This window comes from Hemicordylus capensis, chromosome 2 (genome assembly GCF_027244095.1).
Source record: "Hemicordylus capensis ecotype Gifberg chromosome 2, rHemCap1.1.pri, whole genome shotgun sequence".
Classification (NCBI taxonomy): domain Eukaryota; kingdom Metazoa; phylum Chordata; class Lepidosauria; order Squamata; family Cordylidae; genus Hemicordylus; species Hemicordylus capensis.
In genome coordinates, this window is record NC_069658.1 from 31,784,121 (window position 1) to 31,803,206 (window position 19,086).

Here is a 19,086-nt window from a genome sequence, read left to right on the forward strand (position 1 = left end):
TCTTGAACAGGGCTGCACAACTTTTGCCCTCCTGCGGTTGCCGGTCTACAACTCCCATCATCCTGCCACAGTGAACAAATGGTCAGGGATGATGGGAGCTATTGACTAACAACAGCTGGAGGGGGGAAGTTGTGCAGCCCTGATCTAGAAGCAGAGCTCTACTCACAGAAGAGGCCTGCTCCCAGCTTTTGAAATTCTCCCCTCCCAGGACCTCTACGATATCAGATGCCATTCCCAAGAGTCTCCCGACTCTCAGGAGTGGCTTTATAGGGCTCTCAATGAGCTGCGGGAGGGAGGAGGGACAGGGGAAGATAGCTTGCAGTACTCAAGATCTGAACATCTACAACAACAACAACAAATCTTTATATACCGCTTTTCAACAAAAGTTCCCAAAGTGGTTTACAGAGAGAATGAATGAAGAAAGATGGCTCCCTGTCTCCAAAGAGCTCACAATCTAAATAAAAACATACATACATACATAAGATAGACACCAGCAGTGTTCTCTCTGAAGCACATGCCTGCGCTCACAAGTTTTTTGATGTCCGCTCACTTAATTTTAGATCCCGCTCACCTTGAATCAGAAAGGCCCCATTCTGAATGCATGTATGAACGTAATGCCTTGATACTGACACCCAGGTCAAAACTCATTCTGCACACAGATGAAAAAAATTAGAGAGAACACTGGACACCAGCAACAGTCACTGGAGGTACTGTGCTGGGGGTGGAGAGGGTCAGATACTCTCCCCCTGCTCAATAAAGAGAATCACCACATTAAAAAGGTACCTCTTTGCCCAGTTAGCAGGGTTTCTATTAGAACTTGTAACCCAGGTTCAAATTCCTACAAAGCTATGATATCCAAAGGGAGGCCCTTGGCAAATCACTATTTCTCAGCTCAACCTGCTGCTAACTTGGCAATCCCTGCTTGGCAAACACCCTCAGTCCCTGCTAACTGGGCAAAGAGGCACCTTTTAACGTGGTTATTCTCTTTATTTAGCAGGGGAAGAGTAACTGGCCCTCTCCACCCCAGCACAGTACCTCCAGTGACTGATGCTGGTCTGGTGTCTATCTTACATTTCTTTTTAGATTGTGAGCCCTTTGGGGACAGGGATCCATCTTATTTATTTGTTATTTCTCTGTGTAAACCACCCTGAGCCATTTTTGGAAGGGCAGTATATAAATCGAATGAATGAATGTATGAGATAAAATAAAACCTCCCTCTTAGGATTATTGTGAAAATAAAATGAGAAGACCCCATCTGCACCACCTTGAAGTTCTAGGATGAAGGCCAAGATACTAAAACAAGTCTTGGCCAGGATCCAAAGAGCTACCTTTAGATCTGCTTGGTCATTCACAATGGGATTATTTTACTTTGTTTAACCAGCAGGCCTCCATGCCATCTGCTTTTTGAAAGTCCTTTGTTTACTGAGAGGTACGGTTCAAGAAAACACAAGTCCAAAGTCCCCTCAGGCACAAAGAACATGCTACACAATTCTCTGGATCTCAGCCATTTTGTATACATTCTGACAAACTCACTGGACAGCAACCAGACTAGTTTAGTCACAACTAAGCACCACTGAAATCAATGAGACAAGCAAGTCATGACTATCATGTCCCATTCACTGCAAAGCTACTTACATGCCTAACTTAGTCTGTCTCCTGCCCTTTAATATCTGGGCCAAAAACAGTCTTACTCAATTGCCAAAGCCTAACAGTGACCAATCTTGAACCAGTTTTATTGATAAAGTTAATGAATTTCCTTCCTGTCTCAGTAACTGAAGGTGATGTTAATTTGAAGAAGAAGAAGAGCAGCATTAAAACAATGAACAACATCATGTGAAGAACAGCAACATGAGGAGGAAGTACAGCAATAGAGGCATAAAATACAACTGCTTCCCAAATGGGGGGTGGGTGGACAGGGAGAACCTCCACAGAAAATTAGTCTGCATTTATTGGACTTGTGGGAAAAGGCAAGTTATCTGTATTTGAGTCAATGTAGTGAATTAGGGAAGTACGTTCCCATTTGTTTCAAAACCTTCACAAACTTTGCCTCATACTATTACTGCTGCCTATAAAAGTCCAGTTGCATTTCACATGACTGCCTAAATTAAGTGGCAATCGCTTTATATTGGCAGAAGAACCTCTCTGTTCTGGCTAGGTACTCCCAAGGATCAATCAAGGGAACAGTGAGGCAACTCTGCTTCACTGTCCTCACATCCATCCACAATCTGACTTGCAGAAGTAATTAAAAAAAAAAAAAGGCCTGAGGTTCACCTCAAACCACTAGTCCTCACTGAAATAAATTAAGGAAGCAAGAAAGGTGAAGAAAAGAACCACTGAGTGGGAGCATTTCCCACCATCTTGCAACTACTGTTACAACCCCCTCCTTGACCACATACATACACTGTACAAAGACCAGTTCATATTGATCATGGGGGAACTGCAAACAGCATGTGACTGGCTGAATACTGCAACATGAATATTTAAAAGTACTATTATTACAGATAATTTACTACAGCCAGTGCTATGGTAATACTACTATGCAGTATTAGTTTTATGTAAACACAGTATCAATCCATTTAGGCAAGCTTTCATGATGAGAAGTTTTGACCTATGCAATTTAGCCTTTCTAGAAAAGTTATTTCCCCACCCCCACCCCACTTCAAGCATGGATACCTTTATGTTGAATTAATTTCCTCTTTGATTTTCAGCAGAGTTGTTCAGCAACTTGATGAGCAGAAATCCTGCTCACACCCTAGCAAACAACATTGTTTCCTAAGTGCAATCTGCATAAAGAAGTTTCTGTTGGCTATCAGAGCTTAATATAGTACTATTATTTTCAAAGCAAATCTAATGGATAAAGAGGTGCATAAAACAGAATCTTACCTCTTCCCACTGGTGTATGTATCTTATTAATCTTGAGAGCCGTAACAAACGCAATAGACTAAGGATTTTTGTGAACCTCACAATGCGAAGCGCTCTAGCGGTCTTGTAGACTTCCGAATCCATACCTTTTTCTACAATGAGAAAGATATAATCCACTGGTATTGATGAGATGAAGTCAACCACGAACCAGCTTTTTAAATAATTCATCTTGATGACTTTGGGGTCCAGTATTATCTCAGAGCTGTCCTCATTGACAGTCCCAGTTCTAAAGTTCATGATCAAGTCCAACAGAAACACAGTATCTGATGCCACGTTGAAAATAATCCATGGCGTTGTTGTCTGCTCTGTGAAGAAGGTGATTCCAACAGGGATAATGACAAGATTACCAACCATCATTATAAGCATTATTAAGTCCCAGTAAAACCTAAGAGAAAAAAGAAAACACTGTTATTGAACAAATCAAACTGTAAAACATTTTGGACATTATTTCTCTAACTCAATTAATTACATTTTATTTACAGGGTTTTTAAATCACAAGGGATTTTATAACATTGATAAGCACATCAGCATTCAGTCTCAGAACAGACCACAATAAATGTTCGGAACATTATAATTGCAGTATGCTCTTACTCATGACAGACAATGATATGAACTTCTTTTCTATAATACAAATGGTAAGCAGTCAAGAGTTTGCAATATATTGCCTATGGTCAGTATTTGGCCCCAAGTTATTCCCCAGAAAAGCCTCCTCCTGCATTTTTACAGAGGGAATAGCCTGAAGGTAGGGATGGCTCCATACCTTATGCAGCAAATATGACCAGGCTCAGTGGTATTTCCCATATGCACAATACAGCTTTTAATTCTCCACATATATGTACCTGGAAATCATGGTTATATATTTGAAGATGCAGTTATATCATCCACATTTCATATGTTTGCTGCATGAAACATAAGTGTAATGCTGGTGTATCCAGAGATCACATCTACCCCATGAAGTGTGGTGCTATCCTGAGTCACCCTATATCAGAGTGGAGTTGGAGGGCTGCATGAATTAAAGTAAAAGCATTGGCAGACCAAATACAACTGTAGAAATTCAGTTGTTCTTAGCCACTGCCTTTACTATCAAGCAATTGTCAAGTTTTGATCTGTTAAAAGCAAGTGATTGCCCTGGAACAGCAAGCATCCATAACATGAGTGAAGAGCATTGTTTCATAGTTAGCTCAACAAAGTAAAACATGTCTAGGGCTGAAATAAGCACATGCTTTATAAATGCTATTTATTAATGATCTGAATGCATCCTCTGAGCAATATTCATTTTCTTGGTTGCCTCAACACACCAGCAATCCTTGTGTACTAGAAAGCAGCCTGGGAAGAATAACTCTGTTAGCTAACTGAAAGCTTTATGAAGCCATACACTGAAATTTTGCTCTGAAATCCTGATGGCTAGGAACAGTCATCCATTTAAAAAAATGGATTATTGGGAATTCAAAAAAGAACTCTGAGTGCCATCAAGAGCCTTCTGAAGCATGATTAGTGGCTACAAGGAAAAAGGGATATCTTGGTCATGGTAGTCCACTGGGACATTCTCCCAAGAGAAGCCTGCCAGGCCTATCAGCTGCAGGCTTTTAGCAAGTGGCATTCTATTTCAAGAGACCTTTAGGTCAGCTGATGCATTGATGGGGTTTGTTTTACTTCTGGTTTCTGAATTGATTGTTGATGTGACTATCCTTTGTTTTTAATTACTGTTCTATTTGACAGTTTAAATCTTTAGAAGGGTTTTTTTTGGGGGGTGCATTCTTCATGTAGCTGTTTTTAACAATGGTGTTAGCCTCCTTTGGGGCCTGCTACAGACTGAAGTTTTAAAAGAAGACAATTTAAAAAGAATTGTTTTTTGGTTGTTTTTTTTAAGGAGCCTTGGCACCTGTGCATGACCTGAAGTCTCTATTATGAAAAAAATTATATATATTCCTTAAAAAAAACCTAAAATTAGACATTGCTAGGATAACAAATTTTGCAACCATTCCCAACTTCCAGGCTTGTGTAATGCAGCTGCAATGCAATGCTAACCCAACCTTAGTGATAGCGAGGGAGTTTTTCTCCTGGTCTGAGGAAGACTCATTATGACCAAGTCTCAAATTCCTTCTATAGAATACATCCAAAGTTATATAAACATGTTGAAATTCTGCCATTCCTTCCTCTCAATGATTGGCATATGGAATAAATTCAGCATTGTGCTGAAGAATTAGCTTATCATTCCATGGCATATCTGAAAAGATGTGTGGCATTTGGTAGATTTTTTCCAGCCTTCCTGTCAAAACCTATCAGGGTGTTTATATAAAAATGAACTGGTGCCTGCTGTTAATCATGAACGCTCTGGCACTCAGTGAAACTCACTTTTGGATTCCCTCCAAATGCAAACCCAAAATATAGCAGAATATGCTTGATGAAGAATGGACTATACACAACCTACTCCCTTTTTATGTAGGTTCAACAGGAGTGAAGCTTCCTGCTTTCCAATCTGCAACCAGTATAATCATCTCTCTCTTTCCTCCGCTGGGGAGATGGAGCCCTGAAGCTCAGCGACTCTTCCTTCCAATGTGATGCAGTCATCAAGAATGTTGCAAAGAGAAGTGGGGAGCAACCTTGGGGCACAGCATTGACACAGCTCCTAGAGTTGGGGTAGGCAATCTTGGCTCTCCAACTGTTATTGAACTACAGCTGGGGATGATGGGAATTGTAGTTCAGCAACAGCTGGAGAGCCGACGTTGCCTGTCCCTGTCTCAGAGCATATAATGTTGTCATCATAGTGTGTTATAACACACTATGCTCTGTCACTGTAATGGGGCCACTGGCCCCACTGTCATAACAGATTGAGTTCAAACAAATCCTAGGAGGCAGACTGGTAGGCAAGCTGAGCTGCCCATCTCCACATCAAAAATATGGAACACATTACAGATGGATGCAAGTAATGCGACCACTGCAATGGAACTAAATCCATTAAAACACTGTGGGGGGCATGCACACATTCATTCATTATAACAATCTGAATGGGGAGAAAGTAATTCTGAAATATCAGGATTAATAAGAGAATACATTACTAATGGAAGCAGGAGGATTTCAGGTCTCAAGGCATGACATTCAACACAAAGATTGGATCTGCAAGCTTGTTTTTTTCATTTTTAAATTGCAGCCATTGGGGTGGGAGATCAATATTTGGGACCACAGTATGGGGAAGAGGTGGTTTTAACACTTTCCACCTAATGTAAGTCCTGATCCGGATCAGTACCTCCCCAGTTGCTAAAGATTTAACAAGTTGTTCTAGTAAGAACTAATCAGCCTGCTTTCCTTTCACTGTCTCTACATCTGGACTAAATCTGGTTCAAATTGAGGTCTACAAGTTAGATCTCTTGCACCTGAAATGTTCATGTGTCCATCATCTTGGATCGGGGTGGCTGTCATCATTACAAACTGCACCATTGAGGTATCCCTGTGTGTCACTCACGACAGCTAGTTCAATTTTGGTTCAAATCGGTTAGACAAAAACTACTATTTATATACCACTTTTCAACACAAGTTTCTAAAGCGGTTTACCTAGAGAAATAATAATAAGAAGATATCTCCCTGTCCCCAAAGGGCGCACAAGCTAAAAAGACACCAGCAACAATCACTGGAGGTACTGTGCTGGGGATGGATAGGGTCAGTTACTCTCCCTCTGCTAAATAAAGAGAATCATCACATTTAAAAAGGTGCCTCTTTGCCCAGTTAGCAGGACAGTCCTCAAGTTAGTGCACTCGCACCTCGAAATTTTATGCATCCATCATCTTGGATCGGGGTGGGTGACATCATCACAAACTACACCATAGGGAATGAACCTATGTGTCCATTCAGCAGTAGCAAATTTGGTTCAAATTGGTTAGACTGTCCAAAGGTTAGTCCACTTGCGCCTCAAATGTTTATGTGACTGCCACCTTGAATGAGGGTGGATTACATCATCACAAACTACACCACTGAGGTGTCCCTGTGTGTCACTCACTGCAACTGTACCCAATTTGGTTCGAATGGGATAGACAGTCCACAAATTAACCAGCTTGCACCTCAGATGTTTACATGGCCACCATCTTGGAGTGGATGAGAGCATCACACCCCACGCCATTGGGGAGGCGTCCCTACAGCTGTAGCAAATTTGGTACAAATTGGTTAGGCATTTCACAAGCCAGCCCACTTGCACCTCAAAAGTTTACATGTCTACCATCTTGGATCAGGGTGCATGACATCATCACAAACTATGCCGTTGAAGTATCCCTACAATTGCCAATGTGGTTTATATTGGTCCAGGAGTTGCGAAGTTGATGGGAGAGGGGGGGGACACAGACATACACACAGAATGCCGGGTGATCTCATAAGCCTATGGAAAGTAGGCTAAAAATTATTAGGGGCTGAGCAAAAGACCACCCTCTTTAAAACACTTTGACCCAATAATGCAAGATTCCCACTTTTCATGCATTTTAGTCCTTTTTTCACTCAAAGGTTGATCTCCCATGACAGAGAAGCATAAGCCACCATTTCAGACACTAATACATGCAAATACAGGAAGTGTGATTTACCTGCACTTCCTGTATTTCTATGCATCATTAACTATGAAAACTACTCATGAGTAATATGGAAGTACTTATCCAACACTCAAGGACTTAACATCATTATTAGATATCTGTAAAATACGTTGAAGTGGAATATAATGGCAAATGGAATATTAATACCACAAATGGCATATTAATTAACATAGAAGACTTCACATTTGTGGAGATCTTTTTAATGGCAGCAGAAAGGTTTTCAGAGTATGTCCTATGACATGTATCTCTCCTAAAGCAAACACTTTCAACTTGAAATTCCAAAAATATCAACATGTAAGTAAGTTTTACATTGCATTGTAAAACTGTATATTGGAGAAAAATAGCTCAGAGGAGGAGGGGAAGTAGGATCCAGACTAAGTTGTTCATGACTGAGTCCCACTGAAATTAATGTAACTTAAGTTCATCATGACTAACTTATCTAATTTATTTCAATGGTGCCCCAGTGAACAATGGAAGAAGTGCTACAAAAGTGCCCATGAACTGTTTCAAGTCACTGCACAACTGCCTGCCTCCACATCAACAGGATTGCCTTTTACTTGCACAGCAGCCCCAGATATGAAATGCCAATGTTGAAGTGTGCATCACGTTATGCTAAAAATGCTATTTTCAATATACGAGTTTTGACAATACCCTCAAGTCTATCACCTCAATAGTTCAGAAGTAATGCTAATCCATGTTTTAGTGCTATGTGATAAGCCTAAAGGATTCACAGATTTGCACATTCCCCCTCCCCTCTCCTTTCTTGCACCTGAGGAAAAAGAGGAGATCTAAAACAAACAACAGCTCCACATTAAGTATGAACTCAGAGAACTGTGTGTTAATTAATGACAGGTATTATAAACCAAGATACCAAAGCAGGATCAAACCCCAGTTTGATATCCTGGATTGCTTTAACCCTAGTTAGTTAACAAACCACAGTATCCTGTGTTCATAAATAATGCAGTACTGCCATCTGTTTCAAAGCAAATATGAAAAGAAGAGAGGAAGAGTTGAGCATGGAAGAGTACAAGATTTATTCATGCAGTTTAGTGTTACGTCTCAACAGGTCACATTCAGTATACAAAGCAGCACAGAATCAGTCTCCAGAAAGAGTAAAGGTCAGGGTTCAAACCCACTTCCTAATTGCAGGTGTATGGCAACTGCATGGCTCAGAGCTACTCATTATTATTATTTCACAAATTCCACAGCTGAGCTGAAGCCTGATTAGTCCCATCTCAAATTAAACCCTGAAGAAAGGTTTTACAGCAGAACGCAGGTTGACACAAGTCAAGGCTATTCAACAAGCACGGCTCTGAAGTCCCTGAGTTATAAACAATTGCTGGCGCATGAAGGCTTATTATGAGGTTTAGCCAGTCCAATGCCGTGGAAAAATTACACACTTTAAATCCTTACTAATTTGGATTCAAAGATTCCTTGGGGCTTAAATGATCATAATGAGGTGCCATGAGATTAGGTCAAGCTCTGTCATAAAAAAAATACAGATTCATGATGGAGCTAATTAAAATGAAACGCTGCTGAGGACATATAGAGCAAAGGCAAAGTGAGCAGGATTTTTGTGAGTGAGAATTCAGATCTCTCTTGTAAAGTTCTAGGCTCAAAGACCAAGGGTGGCTTTGCATGATCGCCAGCAAGTCTGGAAGGCCCAAACCAAGAGCAGATCATGCCAACCGGCAGTTCCCAACCCATCCATCTAAAATTCTACTGACTTCCTCCACCCACGTGGAACCAAGATTGGAAGCTGGGCAGAGAAGTTGGTAGAAACTCTAGTGGGTAGACTGGAAACCATGGTTGGTGGCACACACTCATCCATTACCCTTGGCAAGAATCATGTGAAGCCACCACTAGTATATTATCATAATTCCATAGTGCAATTCCAACAAGTACTTTCTACAGACTGAAAAAGTTCTGTTCATGTAAAAGGAAAGGGGATATTTTCACCATCCCCCCTCCTTCTGCTCCTCTCAATGCCCCTTGAAAATCCCTCAGGGACATATTTTCAGGGAACATAGGAGACTGCACAGGAAAGGGGAGATCCATATGTATCACCCCTCTCCCCTTGCATGAACAAAATTTCTTCTGTTCACAGATGCACTAGTTCTAATCCACTATTATTATTAAGAATTATACATTGCTTTAAAGCATTCAAAACACCAATAAATCATCTCAGTAAGCCTTACAACAAGCCTGTAGGATATGTAACATTATCATTATCCTCACATTGATGCAGAACCAAGGTTAAAAGACAATGAGGTCTTTCATACAATCAATCTGGGGTGGGGGGTGAGTTTGGGTGGGGGAGGGCAGGATCCAACCTACATTTCCCCAGATGATCGGCGCCTCTTCCAGGCTCCATTTGTGCACCCACATGATGAGTGCGGCTGCAGATACCCAAAGTGGGATCAAGAAGAGGAAGTCCTCCCACATCCCACAATGCACCACATGGGCATGGAGAGGCAGCCCTCGCCCATGCAGCAGGGCTCCTCTCTATGACCACGCTGCAATCGGGATTCAATGGCTGCTGCTCCCAGTGGCTGTTTGTTGCAGGTGACCAAAACTTGAGGTAGGTAGGTCAAACTCCTTTTCCCTTCTGCCATATGTGTTGCCTGGGTATCAGGCAAGCAGCTGCATCAGGAGGCCTCCCAGTCTCTCAGAGGACATGGCTGCTTGAGAAAACTCTCCTCTAACCAAGCAGCTCGTGCCATGTGAACGGGCTCAATAGCTAGCCAAAGCTCACCTTCCGAATTCACAGCAGAGGTGAACTTGAACTAGAATCCTAGCAATGATTCAGAAAGTCTCTTATTCACTATGCCAAGTAGCCGCTATGCTTAAAGAGAGAGATAAGTTTATTCGGTCATTGACCAGCAAACATTTACAATATGCTTAAATGGAAATATAGCATTTTGGAACAAAAACAATTTGGGGGTGGCAACACTCTCACTGCAAGAACTTCCTGCAAATCAAACTGGTGCATTTGACAAGCACCATCCATTAGCTCAAAATAGATCTCATAAATGTTCAGAGGTACAAACGGCTTTACCTTATTATGAAATCTAAGTGGTCATTTCTAAAACCAGAACATTAGTCCACAATACTACTTTTTTTTCCTGTTAGTGCTTCACAATATTTGCTTTTCTCACTTGCTTGAGGAAAAACATGTTTGCTATGATTTTAAAGGTAACAGGGAGGAGGCAGCATTGCATTCACAACTCCTCTTCAACAAATGCTGTGAAAAGATAAATTATTGTGTGATTTAAAGTGCAAAGAATGCATTTGGACAAATCATACGTTATGATCCTTTTCATGCAAACCAGATGCCCAAATGGTAGAAAGACACAACCGTGTTTCTGTGCACAGAAGCATTCGTCCGAGTAAGAAATGAGATCATGCACACGACCTTGCTGGAGTGGGTGTGCTGTGGGGAAGGCAGAAGCTCACCTGCCTTCCCCATCAGATAAGCAGCTGCCGTCCTCCCCTCCACCTCATTGTGCGCCCACACAGATGGCAATGCAGTGAAAGGAGATGCTGGGAGCGGGAGGACTTCCCTCCTCCAACATCCCAGGGTGCCCCAGGGCACTAACATGGCGGCTGCTCTCATTAGAGCAGCCACCACACTCGCTGCAGCCGCTCCTTCCCCCCACTCACTGCTGGAGATGGAGGCAGGCCAGGGGAAATCATATAACCCGGTAGCGCTTGCCCAGATGATCACCAGTCAAGGTTAAGTGATTGACCTCTGCATTCAGACCTCAGGTAAATGCCAGGTTTGTAAGTAGGGTATGGTGTGAGTGCAGCGTGGGAGCAACTTCGCTCCCTGTACTTCACCTGTGCAGCCTAACTCGGGCTGGGCTGACCTTGCCTGTGTTAGGCTGTGCAGGTGAATACCCTTAATATGTCTTTCTTCAAGAAGGACATGTGTTTTCTTTTGCAGCACCTGCAAAATTCTTCCATGATCTTAGCTTCAAGGTGTATGTTGTTGTTTTTCTTATCTGCATGGTTTGCAATGCCTCAATCCCCATCACTGATGTACGATGGCGTGTGGGGCAAGACAACTTTTCTCCCATATTATCTTCTCATTCAGTTCTTCATTCTACAGCTGGCTGAAACTGTCAAGAGGGGAGCTCATAGAAGCTGGGTGAAGTTGGCGAGGGAGCAGTGATTACAGCCAAACTCTTTCCACCACAGTCACCATGGTACTGGGGATAGCAGCTGCACATATTTCATTTTCCACAAATCATATCCACTTGCATGACTGAACATACATTAAATTAACTCAACTGTGGTCTGATCAATAATACAAGCACAAATGAGATTTCTACACATGCCAAGGCAGTTAAACAACCACATATGGAAATGGTAATATATTAAAAAATGAAGCTGCATTATATCAAGGCAGGTTTTTGGTCTATCTTCATACTATACTGTTAGCAGTTTTCCAAGGTCCTGTGATCTTTTCCCACCTACCTGAAATCCTACAGGTGATGCTAGGAATTATACCCTTCTGCATGCCAAAGACGTGTTCTGTCAATAAGCTACAGACCCTCATATGAACAGTTACTCAACATGTTCTGTTATGTTCATGCACCCAATGGAATTTCTTGCTATTTTATGACAATGCGGGCAGCAAAGAAGCAGTTTTTTTCTGCCCGCACTGCTTCGGAAAATTCATGTCCAGCTGAGTTGTCTAGGATTGTGAGGGGGCTAGTATGTACACCCTCCCCCTTGAATTTAAATTTGCAACCATTAGTCACTCGCTGTGACATTTTTAATGACTCTTTTGCAAATAAAATCGCTGAGATTCGGGCCAAGCTGGATTCCACAGTTACTGCAGAATCTACTGTGGAGGTGTCCAGCAACTCGTCTCATGGCGTTAGATTGGATCATTTTCAGTTTGTGACTCCTGAGGAAGTGGACAACTGCTTTGGACTGTACGTCCTACAACCTGTTCTCTTGACCCTTGCTCAACATGGTTTATCTCATCTAATAATCATATTATCGGAGAGGGTCTGGTAAATATTATAAATGTTTCTCTGAGGGAGGGCAGGATGTCTCCTTGTCTTAAGGAGGCTATTATTAGACCACTTTTGAAGAAAACTACACTGGATCCCTCAGAGTTAGCTAATTACAGACCTGTTTCTAATCTTCCATGGTTGAGCAAGGTGGTTGAGAAGCTGGTGGCCTCTCAGCTGCAGGCAGTTTGGGATGATTTAGAATATCTAGACCCATTTCAAACTGGCTTTCGTGTGGGCTATGGGGTTGAGACTGCCTTGATCAGCCTGATGGATGATCAGCCTGATGGATGATCTCCAACTGGCTATCGACAGAGGGAGTGTGATTCTGCTTATCCTTTTGGATCTTTCTGCAGCTTTCAATGCCATCGACCATGGTATCCTTCTGGACAGTCTGAGGGAGGTGGGATTAGGAGGCACTGTTTTACAGTGGTTCCGCTCCCACCTCTCTGGCAGATTCCAGATGGTGTCACTTGAAGACTGTTGTTCCGCTAAGCGAGAACTGAAGCGTGGAGTTCCACAAGCCTCCATACTGTCTCCAATGCTCTTTAACATCTACATGAGACTCCTGAGAGAGATCGTCAGGAGGTTTGGTGCAGTGCTGTCAATATGCTGATGACACCCTGATCTACCTCTTTATCTGACATCATCAGGAAGTGGCATATCTTCCTAAATGCCTGCTTGGAGGCAGTAATGGGATGGATGAGGGATAACAAACTGAAGTTGAATCCAAATAAGACAGAGGTACTGACTCTCAGGACAGGACCCGAGAGATGGTTTAGATCTGCCTGTTCTGGATGGGGTTACACTCCCCCAGAAAGATCAAGTCCGTAGCTTGGGAGTGCCCATGGACCCAAAGCTCTCCCTGGCTTCTCAGGCTGAGGAAGAGGCCAGGAGCACGTTTTATCAGCTTTGGCTGATAATTCAGCAATGTCCATTTCTAGAGGCAAATGACCTTAAAACAATGGTACATATGCTGGTAAATCCCAGGCTTGACTACTGTAATGCACTCTATGTGGGTCTGCCTTTGTACATAGTCCGGAAAATACAATTGATACAGAATGCACTAGCCAGATTGGGATAAGATGAAGGAGTCACATAACACTGGTTTTGAAAGAACTGCACTGATTGCCGATATTGTTTCTTTGTGAAATACAAAGTGCTGGTTCTTTCCTGTAAAGCCCTTAATGGCTTAGGTCCAGGCTATTTAAGAGAGCATCTCCTTTGTCATAAATCCTGCCACCTGTTACAATCTTCTGGAGAGGTCCAGTTACAGTTGCCACCAGCTCATTTGGTGGAGACTCATGATCGGGCTTTCTCTGCGGCTGCCCCAGGGCTTTGGAATATGCTCCCTACTGAAATAAGAACATCTCCTTCTCTATTTGTTTTCAGGAAGAACCTCAAGGCAGGCTTTTAATTAGAATTAATTTTAATAATTTTGAAATTTCTTTTAATATCTATTTAATTCTATTGTTTTAATTATGTAATTTTAATTTGTAACTTTTACATATTTTAAATTTTGTACACTGCCTAGAGATGAACATATCAGGCAGTATAGAAATATGATAAATAAATATAAATAAATAAATAAATAAATACTGCTGCTACTGGAAAGCATTATGGGACAGAAAAGGTACTACTATAATGTAGCAATTTTCTACCTTTTAAAATGTATACTTTAGTAAAATGTATGCCTACTGTTGCAATACATACATATAGCAAGAGAACTGGTAATGTCAAAACACGTTCATCTGCATTCACATTATTTCTAGGGGTTTGCTGGTAATATACTGCCCTTCCCTCTTGATCAAATTATTACACATCTGAATGCATATAGTCAGGGATTATCACTGGTCTCTCCTTCCCTCTGCAGCCCACCATACCTCACAAAAATATGTCCCTGAGAGTCCCCAGAGGGAAGGGGAGACCGGTGAAAATCTCTCCTCTCTTAAAGTGCACTCATGCCATTAATTCAGATGCCACCCACTGCTATTTGCCTTTAAATAGCAAAGTGATTTTCACATGCACACAGACAGATGTGGATTGCCTTAAATAGTTTATAAAGAATAGTAGATAAAACAATGGCTATGGCATACAGCAGAAGCATGCTGGGACACAGGCAAGAGTAAAAAGCAGAACTGGGAAGTAGAAAAATAAAATAAAAAGGACTTTCATGGGATACAAGGAAACAACTTGACTCTCTTTGTAAAGCCTCCCAAAGAGATCTAAATTCTAGCAACTCAAACATAAACCACTGGATCCTGTGCATAGTCTTATACTCTACCAATTATCAATGAGATAATGGAAGAATGTAGTGGGGAGGACTTCAAGTTGGAATAGCTTTCTTTCAAAATAATTGCTTGAAGTTGAAGTATGATCTGCTCCATGTATGCATACACTGCACATGAAAACACAGACAAACAGAACTCCTTTGTTTTTGGAGTGGAATCATAAATTCACCCATTCAAAATTCACAGTTTGACTGACAGAACCTCAGCAATGAACTTGAGAGCTGAAGAAAACATACCATTTGATGATCCTTCTAACTAGGTGGGAATTTACGGCAATTGTTCTGTCTGCTAGCAAGTCTTTGGCATTCAAAATAAAACAGTGTTATCAACTGAAGTTCCCAAGCATTAGCTATACAAATACCATTACTGCCAAAGCATTTAGCGTCCATTTAAGAATATTTATCCCTAAAGCTAAGCACTAATCGCAGATATGAAAATGCTCCAGTTAATTTTCTTCTTTTCCTTCTCTCTCTCCAAAATAGCAATGACTGAGTGGAATCAGAGCTGGGGAAATAACTCATAATGAATCATTTATAACATCACTTACTTGAACACAGAATTGGCCTTCAATGGTCATGGGCCACACGTGTTGGATCAAACATGTTATTTATGAGAGGCTATTTACACATTTCCATTTTTCTTTCTTATTCATGCATTTGCTGTTCAGCAGTGTGATCTGGCAGTTTTATCTACCTTCTATACCTGAAAAAATTTAAATTACCATATATAACTTGTTTATTATTTATTTTATTTATTTTATTTTTACATTTTATATCCCGCTCTTCCTCCAAGGAGCCCAAAGCGGTGTAATACATACTTAGGTTTCTCCTCACAACAACCCTGTGAAGTAGGTTAGGCTGAGAGAGAAGTGACTGGCCCAGAGTCACCCAGCAAGTATCATGGCTGAATGGGGATTCGAACTTGGGTCTCCCTGGTCCTAGTCCAGCACTCTAACCACTACACCACACTGGCTCTCACAATTTCAGCTGTGACTGCTTGCTTTGGAAGGTGGAGGTCAACAACAATACCTTTCTGCTTCAATACTGTTCTAAGGTGATTGAGAAAATTCACAAAGATTAAACATAAAATTTCTCAATAAGTGCACATTCAAATATGGGTGTTTGTAAAAGGAAAGTGATACTAGAATTTGATTTGCTAATTTATAGCACACTATTAAACTGTGAAAAAGCACTGTCAGCTCAATTTTCACATCCTATTACAATCACAATTTGCAACTTGATAATTTTTATAGCTCCAAGCTAAATATTGAAGAAACTCCCATTCAAGTATGTGTGCAAGAGTAGGGATGTGCATGAACCGCTTTCGTGAGCGGGGCCCAGGAACTTTAAGAACTGCTCCACGCAGCTTCCTGAAGGGGTAGTGCACGTCCCAAGAATCCCCGCACGGCATCAGCACACAAATGACACCCACACATGCACTGGCAACCTGACCTGGCGGGTTCAGAAGACTCAAAATGAGTGAGCACCTTACTTGCAGAGGGCTGCCTGAAACTCACCCTTAATTAATAAAATCATTATTCGTCTCCAGCAGCTCTGTTTCTGTTTTAAGGGTTTTACTTGTAAAGGATATGAACTTAAGAGATGCCCTTTACCCTCTCCCTTCACAGTATCCACATCAATCACTAAGTCTGGTAACTTAGAATGGAGCAGTGGTTAGAGTGTTCTAGACTAAGACCAGAGAGACCCGAGTTCAAATCCCCATTCAGCCATGAAACTCACTGGATGACTCTGGGACAGTCACTAACTTACTTCACAGAGTTGTTGTGAGAATAAATGTTGTGAGAACATTTATTTATTTATTTATTTATTTATTGTTTTTTACATTTTATATCCCGCTCTTCCTCCAAGGAGCCCAAAGCGGTGTACTACAAACTTAAGTTTCTCCTCACAACAACCCTGTGAAGTAAGTTAGGCTGAGAGAGAAGTGACTAGCCCAGAGTCACCCAGCAAGTATTTGGCTGAATGGGGATTTGAACTCGGGTTTCCCCAGTCCTAGTCCAACACTCTAAACACTACACTACGATGCACACTCTGGGCTCCTTGAAGGAAGAGCAGGATATAAATGTACAAATAAATATACAAAATAAAGTGTCAATTGCCTGGCTTCTAAGTTTTTGGACCGGCCACTAGAGCCAAATAAAGTTTCTCAAGGCCTACATTATGTTAAACATTACTTTCTGGTTTCACTTCTTTTCCTACACACATACGCCTTCATCTAAACCTTTCCCATGAGAAATAATTCAGTTTTCTGTAACCTACAATATGTATTTCATCTATAAAATAAGTCATCATACCGAACTCACTGGCTGTCATCCCAACTAATGACACGTGCATGGTCCAAACCCCTGCAGGCATGAAGAGCTAGCCCTCATGCTACTCCCCAGGTCCTCTAACATGCTCACTGTTGCAGAAGGCAACTGAGAGCCTGTACTCTGGAACTGCTCTGTAAAACTGGAAACACATTGCTCACCCTTACAGAGCAGTTCTGGAATGTGGGGAGCACTCCAAACTCTTAGTCCTCTTCCACAATAACACACATGCTAGACAACTCGTGGGGTCGTGTGGGGGCTATTGCCATGTGGCCCAGGGGCTCAAAGCACGCATGCTTCATTAATCAGGATGTCAGCCACTGAGTACATTTCAAGGCAGTAGGACTTGAGTGCTCAGTGAGCATCATGTTCTACAGAAGCCAAGCTATTTGTGGTATTAATCTTGTCTGGAATAAGAAGCATACTAACTCCCATCCATGATTTTGTGTTCCTGTGAGCAAGTGTGCACTGTCACTATATAAATGTACTATTACATTTATCCTTCTTCCATCTTTGCAAATTTTTAACTGAATTTTTAAATTGTAGACATATTTTAAACTGTTCTTACAGCATTTTATTCTGTTACCAGTTTTCTCATTGTCTATTGCTTTTCTTCCTTTGATGATGGGATTTCTTAGTTTAGGTTTATTGTGAATTATTTTGTATGAATGTAGTATTATAAATGTGGTATAAAATGTTCTAAAATCAAGCAATCAATAAATCATGAAACTCGCAGTGGCATACATGGGGCTCCTGATGATTACATTTTGAAGATCTGCTGAGTTTCAGCAAGATTGTTATATCATGAATCCTCAGATCATCTCCTGGGACACTAGAAGAATGAAACCACCACCACAGTTAGGCAATCCTTCCCAATTTGCATTTCAACGAAAGAAATTGTAAAAATGATCACTGTATGGGCATAACATCACCAGTGGCATGCATGAATTGGGGGTTTTCAGTGTTGGAAGTGAAGAACTCTGCACTGTCTCATGTCTCAATGACAGAGGGGGACAGAATAGTGAGTCAGAGGGCTAGAGGGGTCAAGACATTGCTCATCCCTTCCCTACTGCTCTGACACTATTCCATTGATATGTAGATTTCTACTCTCAGGGACTTCCTTCCTTCCTTCCTGCCACTTCCTCTTCCTCTTCCCCTTTCTTCTCTCTTGCAACATCCATGCTCCTCTCTCCCTGCACCATGTGTGCAGAGATGCAAAAACCATCCCTCTGCATCCAGATAGCTAGCTAGATTAGAGATCCTGTCTCTCCACTTTCCTATCTAGAATGGAGTTCACCAATAAAGACTCCTTATACTGATTTGAAACTATGAACTGGCTCCAAGTTTATTTTACTCTCAGCATACACGCATGCCTGGGCAGACTCTGCTGTGTTTTGCCTCTGTGCACTCTGTTGTAACAGAAGGGTATCTCTTACCAGGGGAGTAACTATAATATGGCAAGGGGAGACAGTTGTCTGGGGGCCCCACTGCCTTGGGGGGGGTGCCCAGAGGTAAGTCACATGACTGACTCCCCCAGCTGCGCACCCACCCGGATTTCCTTCAGTTGTATTCATCCTCCAAAACCAATGTGGGTGTTAAGACCTGGAGCTACCACAACAGCATATCTTTCTCTAGTACCATTAAATGACTTGCATAGTCCACAATTTACAAAACCTTTTAAAAAATAATTTAGGATGATGTTCTATTGTGGCACATGTGTTTATATAGATAGATAGATAAGATATAGATATAGATATCAAATTTACTATGCTTTTTGTTACCACTATTCAGCCTCATTTAAGATGAGGGGGGCATTATAAAATCTTGTCTCTGGGTCCACTCCAACCTTGCTACGCCCCTGTCTCTTACCAGAGAGAATTCCCAACATTCAGGACCTCCTGGAGCCAGTTATGTCAATGCAAACCATGGGCATGATTTAAGGTGTTTCT

The 19,086-nt window shown here is 41.6% G+C and overlaps 1 protein-coding gene across 2 annotated transcripts in view; it reads right to left on the reverse strand.

The window, feature by feature from the left end:
• HCN1 (hyperpolarization activated cyclic nucleotide gated potassium channel 1) overlaps positions 1–19,086 on the reverse strand; it is a 310,860-nt gene that overhangs the window by 271,486 nt on the left and 20,288 nt on the right. For both annotated transcript variants that reach the window (XR_008317402.1, XM_053301293.1), the window contains exon 2: positions 2,884–3,307. Coding sequence is in view for 1 of the 2 variants with exons in the window: in XM_053301293.1 (XP_053157268.1) it covers positions 2,884–3,307 (424 nt within the window). In the remaining variant the exon portion in view is untranslated. The remainder of the gene's footprint in view (positions 1–2,883; positions 3,308–19,086) is intronic.